General features: G+C 39.7%; 1 protein-coding gene across 1 annotated transcript; it reads left to right on the plus strand.

Moving 5' to 3' along the window:
• The first annotated feature begins 1,064 nt into the window (after positions 1-1,064).
• LOC103360945 (B-cell receptor CD22) lies at positions 1,065-12,579 on the plus strand. The gene is made up of 19 exons (XM_008286889.1): positions 1,065-1,149; positions 1,247-1,312; positions 2,605-2,703; positions 2,940-3,051; positions 3,155-3,300; positions 3,401-3,521; positions 3,612-3,748; positions 4,081-4,203; positions 4,408-4,554; positions 5,269-5,374; positions 5,759-5,922; positions 6,147-6,296; positions 6,465-6,596; positions 7,955-8,036; positions 9,685-9,733; positions 10,062-10,151; positions 10,235-10,368; positions 10,475-10,599; positions 11,908-12,579. Exons 2-18 carry the CDS (start codon positions 1,264-1,266, stop codon positions 10,575-10,577), a joined length of 1,944 nt encoding a protein of 647 aa, XP_008285111.1. The 5' UTR covers positions 1,065-1,149; positions 1,247-1,263; the 3' UTR covers positions 10,578-10,599; positions 11,908-12,579.
• The last annotated feature ends 3,241 nt before the right edge of the window (positions 12,580-15,820 follow it).

Genomic DNA, 15,820 nt, shown 5'->3' on the forward strand with positions numbered 1-15,820 from the left:
TGTAAAAACCGAATCAGTGCAACTGAGAAGCCACGACTGACTCAGCTGCAGCCAACAGTCATGTGACAGCAGTTCAGAGACTTTCAGGAGAACTGCAGGCTGTGTTTACACCAAGTGAAGAGGCAACTCAGAGAGTCTGAGAGGAAAACAAAACATACTTGATTGATAAAAAAAAAAAAAAATTGCAGCATGCCTCAAAAACAGTAAGCTGTCAACAAGCTATTGGTAGATACATTTAGCATGGTGAAATATCTGTCTAGAGTTGATGTGCTGAGTAGAGTAAAAAACATTTAGTTTGCAGAGGTTGCAAACATATAAATAGGCCTAGTCAAGTATCTTATCTATAGTATGTGAAACCTCCATATTTGCAATATTGGTAACACCTGGGAACATTTGAAAAGCATTAGACATATTTTGTCCAGGTTTCTCTACAAATAATCAAATAATTCGACTTTCACATTTGTTTTGTTTCACTGTCATACTGCAGAAAAGACATTTGAGTTGTCCTTAGGTCTAGTCATATGTCTGCTGTTTCTAATTAGCTGGTACATTTAAAATGACAATGAGCCCACAGTGAGTAAAAATGTGACAGGAGCAAATAAAAGTCCAGAAAGTGCTCTGGGTTCAGAGGGTTAATGCATCTGTGAGACACTTTTAATCAAAGCAACACTGAATGTTGGATTCCTTGTAACTTAAGTGTCTTTATACTGTTCTACTGTAAATTTTACATATTGCAGGTCAATGACATTTAACCCGTGGTGAGAACAACAGCCTCATTCAGTTAAAATAGAAAACAGTGGAAGTGAAACGATCACAAGGATGTCACATTTTCACAGCAACACAAAAAGGGAAACTTGTGTCATCAGGCTGGTGACCTTCAAAAACACTTTCAGACAGAGAAGTGAGAAGAAAAGTCAAAAGATGGAGGATGAGGAGGTAGCGGAATGTTCTTTCAACAAAACCCCACATATACTTCTTCCTCCTCTTCATCCTCCTCCTTTTGCCCCTTCCCCTCCTCCTCCCGTGTCACACCATTCTGATCTCCACACAACTGTCATCGCTATAAAAATCACCTCCATCCGGGGTCGCGCACATCCTACAAGTCTCTCTCTGTTTGACTGGCTGAGGTGAATGTAGAGACTCTAAGAGGTGAGTACTTTATATTTAATCAGCTGGATGGTTTTTATCCTGATTAAAGCGATGTTCAGTCTCCCTGTGTTTTTCTCCTTCTCCGGTGACATTACAGAGCTCGTGTCAGCGGAGATGTTGGCAGGTGCGTTAGTTCTGGGCACCATCCTTACAGCTTTACCAGGTGAGAGGAAAATACACAAGAAATGCTTTTTATTTTCATCATGTGCTGCAAATCTGAACTGAACAAGATGCAAAAATAGTTGTATTATTATCCTTTGAAGGGGTGATAGATCAGCTGGTTATTAGATATTTGCATTTTATTTACACATTGTTGCATTTAAAACGTGTCACATAGTGTAAATCAGGTGATAATAGTTTTAAAAATGAATGACTGACTGACTAATGGATCTATTATGCACAAAAGGTTCTGCAGCCAGGTGCCCTTGCCTTTACGCTCAGGTTTATTTATAAGTATTGATTGCCTTTTGTGCAAGGTAGTCAGCCAGGCAGGCAGTTAGCAGCACAGGATGACACTACGGCTGCACATCCAGGCTCAGTCTCACTGCTCCACTCTTGTGTGTCACTCTCTGAACCGAGCTCCGAGAACTGTGGTTTGACAAGTTTTCCTCCGAGGAGTCACGCTGAAGGAAACATTTTACTTGTGGCTTGTTGAAATTTACACTTCTTCTAGCTTCCAAGAGTGTATTCCCTGAACCTGCAGGAGCCTGTTTTACATGGCAGGTGGTTTGTGGATGAAACGTTCAGTGGATGTTAGTTCATTTGGGAATCTGTGTTGGTGTTTGGAAACATGAGAACAGATGGTCAGACAGTAACACTTGGTTTTTGTGGGCTTTGTTTTGTATGTGTGCAGGTACCAGTGGTGGAAAGTAACTAAACACATTTACTCAAGTACCATGCTAAAGTGCAGTTTTCAATTTGCAAGCGTCTTACTTGAGTATTTCACTTTCTGCTACTTAATACTTCTACTTCCCTACAAGTTGGAGGGAAATTTTGTACTTTTTAGTAAACTACATTCAATTAATAACTTCACAGGTTGAGTTTAGTGATACAAAATAAAATCAACAAATAAATTATAGTCTAATATTGTAAATTAAGAATTATAAATCCCTGAATAAAAAGTAATTTACTATACAGCCGGTTAGCTGTATAAAGTAGTTAAACCACTTTCACCAGCTCCAATCTTAAAGTGATAAACACATTAATGCATCAATAGTTATACTGATTAGATGTCATTCTGCATTGTTAATACTTTTCCTTTTAAAATGTTTGCATAAGTATACATTTAAATGTATGGCTTTTAAATGCAACAGAGTATTTCTACATTTTGGTACTTTTATTTAAGTGTAAGATCTGAGCACTTCCTCCATTTCTTGCAAGTACATGTTGCATTTGTGTGTCTGGCTGTGTATGATTCTGTATGTTCATCTTTTTCTATCCGTGTGTGTCATGCAGGTACTGAGAGCAGGTGGAGTGTGTCATTTTCTAGGAGGGAGATCTGTGTGTGGGCAGGAACTACTGTCACTCTGCCCTGCCGCTATGACTACCCATCAGGTATCAAAGATAGACCCTCTGTTCTGCTATTGTAGTTTAGTTCCCTCTAAGAAATAATCTATATTAAAAAATGATTGTCATCTTTGCATATAATAAGGCCTTGAAAACAGATAACCAACTCCATGAGCTAAGTTATCATTGCCTCTTTTATTTGTTGCTCCTTATCTTGTATGTCCAGCCTCAGCATTACAGCCATGTTAATACAGCTTCATTCCTTTTTTTCTTGAATCTTGCAGGTCACACTGTGAAGCGGGTCATGTGGTTCCGTGTGTCTGCTGAGGGTCGCAGGGAGTTTACGCACCACAGTGACCCCAACCAGATCAGCCTGTCGTACCGCGGACGCACACGGTAGGAGAACCTACATATGATCGATGTTTTTCAAATCAAATTGTGGCTTTAAAAGTTTCCATAAGTTTGAAATAAAGCCTGATAATTGAATCCTGCATTCCAGCTATATTGGAGGCAGCTACTCCAGCTGTTCTGTCCAGATTCGGGGTGTGAAGCTGAGCGATGCAGGTCAGTATCACTTCAGGTTTGAGACCGACCAGCCGCTGGGGAGATGGACCTCTCCTGACACCATCACTCTTGATGTAACCGGTGGGTTCACACACTAAAGCTGCTGTGACATCTCAGAAGTGATATCTTTATGCTGCACTCACATCGCCAGCGTTTATGTATGTGTTTTTATGTATTTCAGACCTCCAGGTCCAGGTGCATCCAGCCAGACCCGCCAACATGTTTGGATTTGGAGAGACAGTGTTTGTCGGCTGCCAGGCCCAAGGATGTGCAGCTCCAGGAAGGAGCCTTGCACTTTACAGGTGTGTAAATTACACAGGCAGGTAGTACACTGTAAATAATAGGGATGCTGTTTATCACACTGTGGTTATTATGTGATGCTCTGCATGCAGGAACGGGCTAAACCTCGGCTCCTACGAGAAATGGATGATTATTAACCGCTTCGACCAGCAGCACGTTGGAGCGTACACCTGTCGGCCGATCCCACCACAGAATGTGCAGTCACCGTCCCTCTCCCTGGCTCTGGGCCGTAAGTACGCTCAGCCAATCAAAACAGAAACTTGAAGAAGGGTGCATCTGGAAACAGTGGGCTATAGACATTACACAGGAACTTTAAATTTTTAGAAAATACAACTCTAAGTCACTAAACCAAGGCTGGACAGTAAGTACACATGCACTGCTCGGGGCAATTGTAAGGAAGAATAAAAGACATATAGAGCATAGTTTTACAGTATGTTCAAGCACATGCCTTTTTAAATTATCCTGATTTGGCAAAGTCAATCTGCATGTCCCTAAAAAAATCAACTACGCCTCTTGCATTATTTGACTCCCAGCCCTCCTTAATCCCTGTTTTCCCTCCAGATGGTCCTCGCTCCACCTCCATAGCAGTGTTTCCTGCAGGAGAGGTGACTGAAGGCGGCTCCGTCTCTCTGACCTGCAGCAGTGATGCAGCTCCACCTGTCGAGAGCTTTGCATGGTTCAAAGGTACAGAGCAGCATTTTACTCTTTAACAGTGAACCAACTGGGCGGGAGACACAGATGAACTGGTTGATGATTTGTAGAAAAAGCACGATTAGCTGAGGTTTTTTTAAGAGCAGTACCTAAATCTTTTCCATGTGTGTTTTAGCATTATGCTGGTAATTTAAGTTTATATGAGCGCTGATCTTCTTTTGTGTACTTGCTTTCCAGACATGGAGAGTGGCAGCATCCCAGACAGCTTCAGGCCTCAGCTCCGCCTGTCACACCTCAAATACACAGACAGAGGAGAGTATTTCTGTGTAGCGCGTAACTCTCTGGGAACAGATCGCTCCAAACCACTTCTACTCAATGTCACTTGTAAGTTTTCTGCATGTTCTTATCAGAGTCAGTCGAGACCTAATCCTACATGTTTAATCAAGCAGATCAGAATTCATCTTTTTATTGCAAAAATCCTACACTTACATTACTGTGGGTCCTGCTGTGTAAATCCGTCACAGACAAGTCTGAATCCAACTGAATATGCAATGCTAAGCTTCATTTAGACAATGTTTAATCATTTGTTTCATACATTTAGTTATATATATATATATATAAAACACTAACAATCATGCAGCAGAGCTCAGTGGATTAATCTGCAACACAAACTTTATTTCACACATTTTGAGAAAGTTTGCAAATCATCTGAAAGGTGATTTGAAGAACACTCCAAAAAATGAAGTGATTATAAAATAATTGTTTCCTAAAAATCTAGAATAAAGTTAGTTTCATTTAAGGGCCTGATGTACGATCTTTCCATGGTACAAAGAGCAAAGAGGATTTTATATTGTTTGTAATAAATTGTGTATTTACTCCTTTTTTTGACAATGGTTCTACGTACCTGTTTATTCTCCTCCATACCATAGCAGCATGTTCTATGCTTGTGTAATATTTCTTCTTTTTGGCTAGATAAATAGCTGAGTTTACAGGTGGATTTACATTTTGGAGTCTCATGTGACACAGGTTAAAATCTAACTAATAAATAAAAACAGTCTGTCATGATGCTCCTATTTCTCTCTCTATCTGCCTGTTTAGATTCTCCAAAGAACACCCGTGTGCTGGTGAGTCCTCCAGGAGACATCAGAGAAGGCTCATATGTAAACCTGAGCTGCGTCAACCACGCCCAGCCGCCTGCCAACAGGTGAGAGGCATCAACAGGGACCGTTTAAATGAAATACATGCAGCCGGGGCTGAACTGTGTTTTATTCTTGCATATGTATTTCTGATATTAATGAGAATTTTTGCTGTTTTTGTCATCATTATCACGATTGTTTTGTCATTTGCATTTGCCATCATGTTAAAATCACCTCAATTCAGACCATGACTATCGTTAAAGGTTTTTTTAAAAAAATTATTTATTTATTATTATTAAAAGTGCTCATATTTCTTCCCCTAAACAAAATCCAATGCTATGAGTCTAATTATTAAAAAAAGAAAATCTAACTTAGTTGTTGCCCAGTTCCATGAAGCATTTCCATCATCATCGTCATCATCATCATCATCATCTCCACCATCTCCCCTGCAGGTACGCTTGGTATCGTATCCTCGGTGACCAGGTGATTGCAAAAGGTACTTCTCAGAACCTGACCTTCTCGTCTGTTCGAGCTCACCACGCTGGTCAGTACTACTGCAGAGCATCGAACCGGTTGGGATACCTGACCTCCCCTGTTGCTGCTCTCACTGTGCTGTGTAAGTAGTGGAGTGTGTGGGACATGTTCATCTTTTTGCTAAGTTTGTTGTTAATAGCAATGCTTTTAAGTTGTCAGTGATGTCTTGATGTTGAAGCATCCAAACTCTCCAACAGACCTCCTCTCACAGATTATGTTAAAGAGTTATAAACATGGGGTCAGCATTCTGTGTTGCTGGGTCTTTGTTATAAAGATAATTTGCTACTCCCCCTTTTTTCTTTCCAGATCCCCCCAAGAACACATCAGTTCTGGCTCGTCCCTCCAGTGTGGTGGATGCTGGCCGACCTTTGACCCTGACCTGCAGCAGTCAGGCCAACCCAGCAGTGGACAATTTTACATGGCACCGTTTAGCTCTGGACGGGGGCTCTATACAATGTTAGTATCGTAAAAATGTAGTTGCACTCAAGGTTAACGTAAAAAAATCACCAGTGGTCAATGCTCTGTCAGTTAAGCATCGTTGTGCTCCTGATCTGTTCATCTACTTGCCCTGTAGTATCTGTAACAGTCAGTTCATCTTCTCCTTTGCTCTGCTCCCTCATGTAGCGTGGGGAACCAAGTCCGGTCCTGTCTTCTCCTTCTCAGAGGTCAGTCCAGGGGAAAGTGGTCAGTACTACTGTGAGGCCAGGAATCGAATCGGAGCCCACAGCTCTCCAGTTCTCACCGTGAGAGTCAGAGGTACAGGCTTATTCCTGTATGGCCAACTTTGTGCTTACTATTTGTCTACTGGATGCTTTTGGTAGAATGGTTCCACAGCTGTCCATTGGAGTCTGAGATGACTTTAGGGGTTGCTTTAGTCCAGAAAGAAATGATCTCAACAAATATCTGGTTGATTGTCATGATATTTTGTAGACATTTGTGTTCTTCTGACTTCAGACTTTTGTTGTTGCACCACCAAGTGGTTGACATTTTTCAGTCTGAAATGTCTTGACAAATAGTGCATGATTATGAAAATGTGCAACCATGTGATCTTCAGAACGACTGTTAATAATTTTGATTTGCTCATTTAAAGGATCCCTGTTAGCTGAATGTCTTAGCAATCAGATAATCTTCTAGGCGCCAATTCCTAACATATAATGCATAACACATTAAAGGAGGAACATTAATGATGAAAAGGGCGCTGGCTTAGAGCCGGCAGTCCCGACAGTTCCTGTCTCCCCCAGTTTGGACAGATGTAACTGTGAAGGTAATTTCCCTGAGGGGATTAATAAAGTATGATTGATTGATTGATTGATTGATTGAAAATATTGATCAAATTACATTAAATAAAAAATTTTTTTCAAGTACAAAGCTTTCATTAATACAAAATGTGCATGAACTCAGGTAGAATACAATTTTAACAAAACACTGGCAAGTCTAGTGTTGTGGTTGTGCGGTATAGCAGTAAACCGTTTAGTCAAACAGAAACAGATATAAAAAATAGTTTGTTCATCTCTTCCTGGGCTTCAGTGTTCATCACTTTTCTCTGGCGATCTAAGAGACGAGCTGTCCCTGATGACCTCACTGAAACCCACCTGCCTTATATATTTATATTCACGTCTCTGATTAGCTGAGACATTTTTTTAAAACTGGCTTTGTGTATTTATCTGCAATTTTAACCACAAATGATGCTTGAAACGATGAGTGATGAAACCTCCCTGTCACCATCGCAGCGGTTCCAGGCTCTGGTCTTCACTCTGTACGGTCTCATGATTTCTGAGTGTTTTTCTATGAGTCACGGTGAGTCATGTAAAGCTCTCTCACTATGAGAGGAGAGGAGGAGGTGACGAGGTGTTGTGGAAAACTGCTATTTGAGTCTAGACAGCTGAAGAAGTAGAGTTAGGTTTGGAAATCAGAACTGGAAACACAAGGCCCAAGTCTAGACGGCTGCTCGCTGATGCGCAGCACTTTCCCTCTTTAATCATTTTCTGTTTCTATTTTTATGTCCACTGTTCTATTTTAGTTTGCTGCACTTCTGTTTTAATTCATCTCATGTTTAGTCATATGCGTCCATTGTTTAGTCTCTCTGATAACTCTTGTGTTCCTTTCAACGGCAGGTCGTCTTAAGGTCATCGCCTTGGCCTCAGCAGTGGGTGTGTCTGCTGGACTCATCACTCTCACAGTGGCCATAATGATCAGGTGAAGGGAAATACACTCCTTACTCATCACTATAGAGCCCAGAACTAGTCATATCCATGTTCATTCTATTTTTCAGCCTGAAAATAATATAAAAGATGGCAAGACATAGTGGATGTTAACTAGAATTTTTTTTAAAACTATTTTTTAGGTTGTTTTTTGAAATGTAGATTTTTTTGCCATGTCCAAAAATATTCATCCCCTCTCTCAGTATTCAGTGACGAAAATCTTTTTTATCTATTTATTTATTTATTTATTTATTTTACCACTATAGCAATCAGTTCTTATAACTGCCAACAAGCTTTTTGCCAGTCTTCCCTAGGATTTTGTTCAACTCCTCTTTTGTGAAGACCTCCAAGCATTTGAAGTTTGAAAGCTTTGCTGTCGTCACTCTGGTCTTCAGTTCTCTCCACAGATTCTTGATGGTATTCAGATTTGGACTCTGTCTTGGCTGCTCCAAAATGTTGATGTTGTTTTGCATTTGCCATTTCACAACTATTCTGGCTATGTGATTTGAATCATTGTCTTGTTGGAAGGTCCAGTGCTGCCCAAGGCGAGGTTTTGCTGCAGACTGCCTGATGTTTTCTTTCAGAATATTAATGCAGTTCTCTGTTCTCATGATGCCGTTTTACTTACTGACATGGTTGCCTTGTCAACCCTCTGGCTAAAAAACAAAGTTTTGCATTTCTCCCACCATGCTTTCCCGTGGGGATGGTGTACTTGGCGTTAAATGTTTAGAATCTGAGGGGGGCTTTGCATGTCTGTCATAGAGTCCTACTTGGCTGGTTTCCATGGACAGCAGCCCTGTGCAGCATCTGCAAGAATGTCTGTCTTGAGATGTTGGTACCAGAATTGGTCAAACCTATCAGGATGTTGTTGACAGTTGTGATCACTGGAATCTACCATTCTTCCAGTGTAGGCCTCACTTTTAGTTTCTTATCAAAAGTTTTGACACTGTGTGGAACTCTTGTTTTTGATTCTCCACTGGCATTTGACAACATTTAGTTACGGCTTTGAAACATTTCCCAGTCTTGTAAGCAGCCACAATGCACAACTCTGTCTAAGTGATGGATCCTAACTTAGACTTAGATTTAGATCAACTATTGATCCACCATGGAAACTGTTTGATCACAATAAGCTTACTGAACTCTTTCTACCCATGACTTGCAATCAGTTAGTAACTGACAAGAAAACTCCAGCACCAGCTGTTTATGTCTTAGAAAGCTGTCGAACTTGATAGAAATTAACGGCGCCATTTGGGAATGGTATAGAAGCAGCACATGCTCAAAAAAATCTGACAATTTCAGGAGTTATGAATAATTCTGGACATAGTATTGTCAGTAAATGTAAAACAAACCGGTTGGAATAATTCAAAGTTATCATCAGCATCACTAACACAATGTGTTTATATATATGTATATATTTCCATAAAAATAAGCATTTTATGTCGCAATGTTTAGTTCTGTTTTTAAGAGGAATTTGCTTGTTGTATTTTTTATATATTTTTAAGCATCTGTTTGTTTAGTATGTTGTGGACTTTTCAATCACTCATTTATATATATAGGGAGATTTTTTTCTTTGCATTACTTTTAAGGGTTCTCACCTGGTTATGTGTTCTAACCTAACGGCTCCTGTGTGTTTGTCTTTACAGTAAGAACATGCACAGAGTTGACATAGACTCAGTGGAAGTAGCGAGCAAGGTACGCAAATCTGTGTGTAATTATCTGTGATTAGTCTTAGAATTACTCTGCATCGTCTGATTTCACTGTAGGTGACAATTTAAAAACAGGCGTTTAATTCCTGATCAAATACTTGACATATTAGAATAGAATAGAATAGAATAAAATAGAATAGAATAGAATAGAATAGAACTTTATTGATCCCTTTGGTGGAAACCTCAGGGAAATTGTTGTTTATTAAAATGAAGATGCAAAGTTTTCCATGATGTGTGACTGTAATCCACTGCTTTGTGTGTGTGTGTGTGTGTGTGTGTGTGTGTGTGTGCGTGTATGCGCGTGTGACCCCCAGCGTCCATCAGTGACAGCTGACACCATGTTCTATGAGTCAGCCCAACAACAGACCTTCCCAGTGAGAAAGGGCAAGATGTCCGATATACCGGTGAGAAACTCAGCATGTAATTTGAGGCTTATTAAAAGGAATGGCAATATGAATTTTTGATATGTGTGTGTGTTTGTGTGCAGGAGGAGCCGGAGGACTTGAGTGACAGTTCTCATCCCTCCATCGTTCCTCTGATGGATGCTCCACCAATTCAAGAAGTTGAAAGTCGCAGCCCCGCTTCCAAATACTTCACCGTCCATTACTCCAGGTTGTCCAGGTACCCAGCATCATCTTTCTTCCAATTTCACTCTTCTTCTTTTTCTTTCTGCAACATTTCATCATTTGAGATGAACTCATGTGTTTCCTGTCTGTCTTTGGTCCAGTACGGACCAGGTGCAGGTTCACAACCTGCCACTGGGTGGTGATAAAAAACCAAAGGACTCCTCCAAAGTTGTTTACAGTCTACTGCCCCAGCCTCGCCACTGACGGTGAAGAAACAGGCCTTCAGGTAGGACACTTTACAACATGTGAAAACCCAAGAAGCACAGTTTTGTCCATGTTGGTTATTTGTTTCTGAACTTGAAATTATCTGCACACAGTTTTATATTACATGGAAGTATGTCAGTACAGCAGTCGCCCACACAGAGTCCCCCACAACTGTACCCCATAAATAAGAAAATGTTCCACACAAGGATATAAAATGTTGTACTGGCTCAGTCCTTGTTCAGTCACACAGAAATAAGCAAATATGCTGCTGCGCTGTCTCAGATTTTGTTTGAACTGTTTGTACTTTGGGACACAATTTTTTAAAAGAGTCCTATGTTTTCAAACCTGGAAACTTTTGTGTTTTGGCTGCCCAAAAATGTCTTATCCGTGAAACCATTTTAAAGATTCAACATCTCCGGAAATATAACGCCCACAGACGTTTAGCGAGGTCACAGACAAATTGTTCACAATAGATTTATGATCAAATGGCTCAAGTTGAAGCCAAAATTTTGAATATTGGTCCTTGTAATGAAAGAAAGTTCAAAATTGTCACACAAAGTGGTATTAGGGCTCCAGAAATTTCCTCCAAATGTGTGTGTGTATATATATATATATTACCAACTTTTAAGGCCTTTAACATCAGTAAAATGTGATGAGTGGCAAGTGTGTTCAGCCAAGGTTCTAAATTTTTTGCTATTTTGACAAATTGGTGATGTGACCTCATTTACAGGATCATAACAGTTGGTCTGCATAAGGGTTTATACATTATCATTATATGTGCAAAGTTACACGTTGCTTTTATGTTGTCTTCATGCTGAAATTTACCAACATATGAGGCCTACATTTCCTTACCAAATATTATATATTATAATATATACATTATTTATGAAATAAAATGAACACTGAACACAGAAACTGATGATGATTTAACCCACATCACAATAAACCTCATGTTTAACAAAACACATACAGAAAGGAATTTTTAAAAAGCCATTGCAACGTCTCTGTTGGTGTTCATGTCAAGTTTGTATTGTCCTCACCTCCTCATCGTTGGAGGTGTTGGAACAGATACTATTAGATGGAAGCCACTTGCTGGCCAACTTTGCCCTCTGGCTCCTTTTCATCCTTCTAATTGGAGAACCTCAGCCACCATTTTACCGTCATACACACTAAATGCATGCACTAAATATGAAGAGTTTCACTGGTGCAACAACAAAAACATGCACCTAACATGCCAGCAAAACAGAAGAATATAGTGATAACTGAGTAATTCTAATCAGATGATGTTCTTGTAATCTGTTCTACTGTCTTCTCCCACTTTCTTCCTCAGTTGAACAACACATCAGTCATTCTCATATGAGCCGATGCCTTTGCTTCCGTCTTCCTCGGCGACTGGAAGCTTTTCCCTGTGAACTTTGACACTGTTCACTGCTCTGGTTTTGACCTGAAGTTGGATCCTGGATTCTCCATGAAGGCAGCATGCCGTCCTGTCTGGGAGTCCAGCTCCTGAACTGTGTTGCATGTCTTCCCCTTTTTTTTCTTTGCATCTCACCACTGAAAGCCACTTTGCTTGCACTCCTATCCACAGCACAGTTACAGTATATCTGGTGTTGCTTTTTTGTTGAAGTTGACACTAACTTTTTCAACCAGGTATATGCAGATGGCACAGTATTGATGGTTGCTACAGTATCCTTTGCATCATCTGACAGCTGAAAATCCTTTGTATGAAAACATATCCAAGAAAACGCCACAGTGTGATATTAGACATATTAGTGGAGAAAACCTGTAGAAAATTATTTGACATGTGTAACAGATAAACAGTATTTGAGTCATATAAATTTCCACTCTGCATTAAACAATCGTATCAATAAATACCTAATGGGACTGTTCTGACTGCTGCTGTAATGTTTATTCAGTTCAGCTTGCTTTCATGAAACCATCCAAGCAAGAAATAATGACATCTTGTAGTTTGTTACACTGAAAAATAAAACCAAACAAATGACTTCTGCTGTTTTGTCACTTTGTCTTGCTTTGTTTTCTAATTTACAACTGCTTGTAAAATATTAGTGGGAGTAGAGTTTAGAATAAATGAACATATATTACAAAGAAGTAAGTCCGATAAGAATCTATCTAATATACGGATTTATCTATTTAGTAAAATATGAACTTTTTTATCTCTTGTGATTATGAACTTTGAATTGCACTATTTTTACTTCACATTTGCGAATTTCCACGATGACGCTGCTCAGCTCAGAAGGTGTTGCTCCACTGACGGTGTGTTCATTTGTCCATTTTTTGATCACAGCACCTCACACCACAGACATGATCTTATAAATGTGGGGAAATGAAACAGCAGTTTTGTAATGATTCTAACCGGCATTAGAGTTGCCGCTCTGCTGCTTATACCTTAAAAGCAACACAACCACACTTTTACACAACTTTTTTTTTTCTTTTATATTTGCTAACACTCAGTCTGGAAAACATTATTTTTCTATTTCATGTTCAGTTACTAAATTTGATAAATGTTTGCTGCAATAACTGTCACTAATGTGTGCTGATTGCAAGATGTACTTTCTTGATGGAGAAGTCCAGTTGCAACACTTAGTGGGTTAACGCACCTAAAGTTATGAGTCGACAACAATAAACAAAACATACTTAGTCATGCTGTCTCAAGATGTGACAATCTTTAATTTGTGAATATTGCAGAGGAGAGTGAGAAACAGTCGAGGGCCACTTTGAACACTTTACTGGCTCTTCTTGCTCATCCACACCAAGTACAATTAACTAGTTAACTAGAGCTAGGAGTTTAAAAAGCTACAACAAACCTGGCTGGGGCTTCAACCATTTGTCCATTATATGCAATGTTGTTGGAGATTCGAGACTCAAGTCAAGTTTGTGCACATTTTAAAGCTTCCAAGACCAAACTGCTGTACAACGTGCAAACTACGCACATAAACATCGGAGACAGTAAAGCACTGAGAGGTCATCATAGCATAATACGTTAAAAGGAAAAAAAACTAATTCATAAAAGTGGCAAGTCTCATCACATCGCACCATCTGTTTAAAAATAGTGTGTGAAAATCAGGCATAGCTATATTTTCATTCCAGTTTCTGCTGCACGGTCCAGTACCTCCACCCAGTGGACAGAGACTGACATCTGACAACCAGCTGGTCCGGAAACGCTGGAAAAAATTAAAAAAAAAATATGCAAAGCAAACTAACTACTACTACTAACTGTAAAGGAAACTAACTTTTTTTCTTTTTTTTTTACCATGCTGAATAAAAAGCATACACATATTGTCAGTAGACATGAACATGTCTGATAAAACAGACTCCTGTTATTTGCTACATGGCAAAACAGATTCTATCATCAACTGGTACCCTTCAATTAAATGTCAAGCCTGTTACAAAGACATTTTAAGCAGCACAGCTTAAAGCTTAGAATTAATAATGCATTTGACATCTTAGAAATATTTCAAAATACAATCTATGCTATCTCATCCCACCTGGATTGTCGCAGAAGCTTTTTAACTTGCCTGAATGAAAAACCTACTGATCAACTCCAGGCTATACAGAAGTTTCCATCAGAACCAAGAGGCATCATCACATCACTTCCTAACACTGGTACCCGTCTCTGTTTTGATGACTTTGAAGGCCCTTCATTGCATCTCTAACAGTACGATATGCACCAGTACTCACATTGAGATTTTCAGACAGAGGTCTCTTGTCTGTTCCAGGGTCTTGCCTGAAAACTAAACAGAACAGAGAGATTACAGTCGAACACCCTGAAATTCTAAAATGATCTGCAGAAGGTAGTCACTGACATTTTTGAAGTGTCTTACCAAGATAATCCCAAAGAAAATTCTTGTGCCAGATATCTCTCAGAAAAAACCAAAAAACATAACATAAGAAATGCAGTACATGTAGCACAGGTAATCAAAATGTTGCTCCAGGGTGTTAGGGCCTCTGGTGTCCATGTGCCGTCTTGTGGCCCCTTGTGGCCTGTGCGCTGGGAGAGGACTCGTATGAACTCTGTTGTAGCTGGCTAGAGAGCCTGCTCCAGCCCCAGCTGCCTGTCACTGTAGTTGATAAGCCTGGAGCTCCAGACCTGCACTCCAGCCCCTGTTCTCTCTGCCTGCCATACCTGATTGGACCACCTCCCAGTTCCCCTCCACCTTTAAACTGCAGCAATCAACACAATCTACATTCAACCACACTGTCATTCCAGCTGGGATTCAGTGTGAGCAGTTTCTCTTTGGTGCCTCTCGTATCCTTCTGTTCTCTGTTCTCTTTAGCTCCTGTTAGCAGTGTATTTGATTAGCTGTGGTACATACCAGCTCAAAATGTTCAATGGTGACAAATCTGAAACATTTAGGCACATAAATCCTGGGAGATTTTGCAGGAAGTTATAATCTGAGAGCAGATTATCTGCAAACTTACCAGTGCGGCTCCACCCTCAGCTTCTGTATGCTGCTGGATCCTGAGCATACAGTCGTCCTCAAATGTATTCATACCCTCCCATTAAAGAAGGAAAAAAAAACTGTCACTGAAATAGGTTGAAATCGACAAAAGTAGTAATAAATACAAATCTAATGAAAATCATGACATTGCTTTTGAATTGCTGTTCAACAGAAATATTGCAAAAAAACAAAAAAACAAGCAAACAAGCATGATGAGACCCGTAAACTAATATTTTGTTGAACAACCCTTTGAGCCAATCACTGCAATCAAGTGCTTTCTGTAACTCTCAGTCAGACTTCTGCACCTGTTGACAGGTATTTTGATTTTGTCCACTGCTCATCAGCAAAGTGCTCTAATTTGTACGGCACCGTTTTGTTTGTTTTTTTAAATTATTAATTTCAACCACAATTCAAAAGCAATGTCATATTTCACTAAATAAGAATTTTGAAAAATGTTATTTATTATTACTTTTTTCAGTTTCTAGTTATTTGAGTGACTATTGTGAATTTTGCCTTTTCTTTAATGAAGGGTATGAATACATTTGAGGACAACTGTATATACTCGTGTACTATGTGGCCTGTTGCATCTCCCTGATGTTTATTCTGACCCTTTTGTCCACTGTCCTGCTCTTGCTTGTTAAATACTTTCAGTGTCCAGGTTTGTGTGTACATTCATATCCAAGTTTAAAATAGGAGGCTTTCTGATATTTCGTAATCGGTAATACGAATGTGTGACGCTGTGATGAGAGGAAGGAGGGAGGGGACACCCTTCTACTTCTGCTT

Source organism: Stegastes partitus, unplaced genomic scaffold, assembly GCF_000690725.1.
Source record: "Stegastes partitus isolate 25-593 unplaced genomic scaffold, Stegastes_partitus-1.0.2 Scaffold475, whole genome shotgun sequence".
Classification (NCBI taxonomy): Eukaryota; Metazoa; Chordata; class Actinopteri; family Pomacentridae; genus Stegastes; species Stegastes partitus.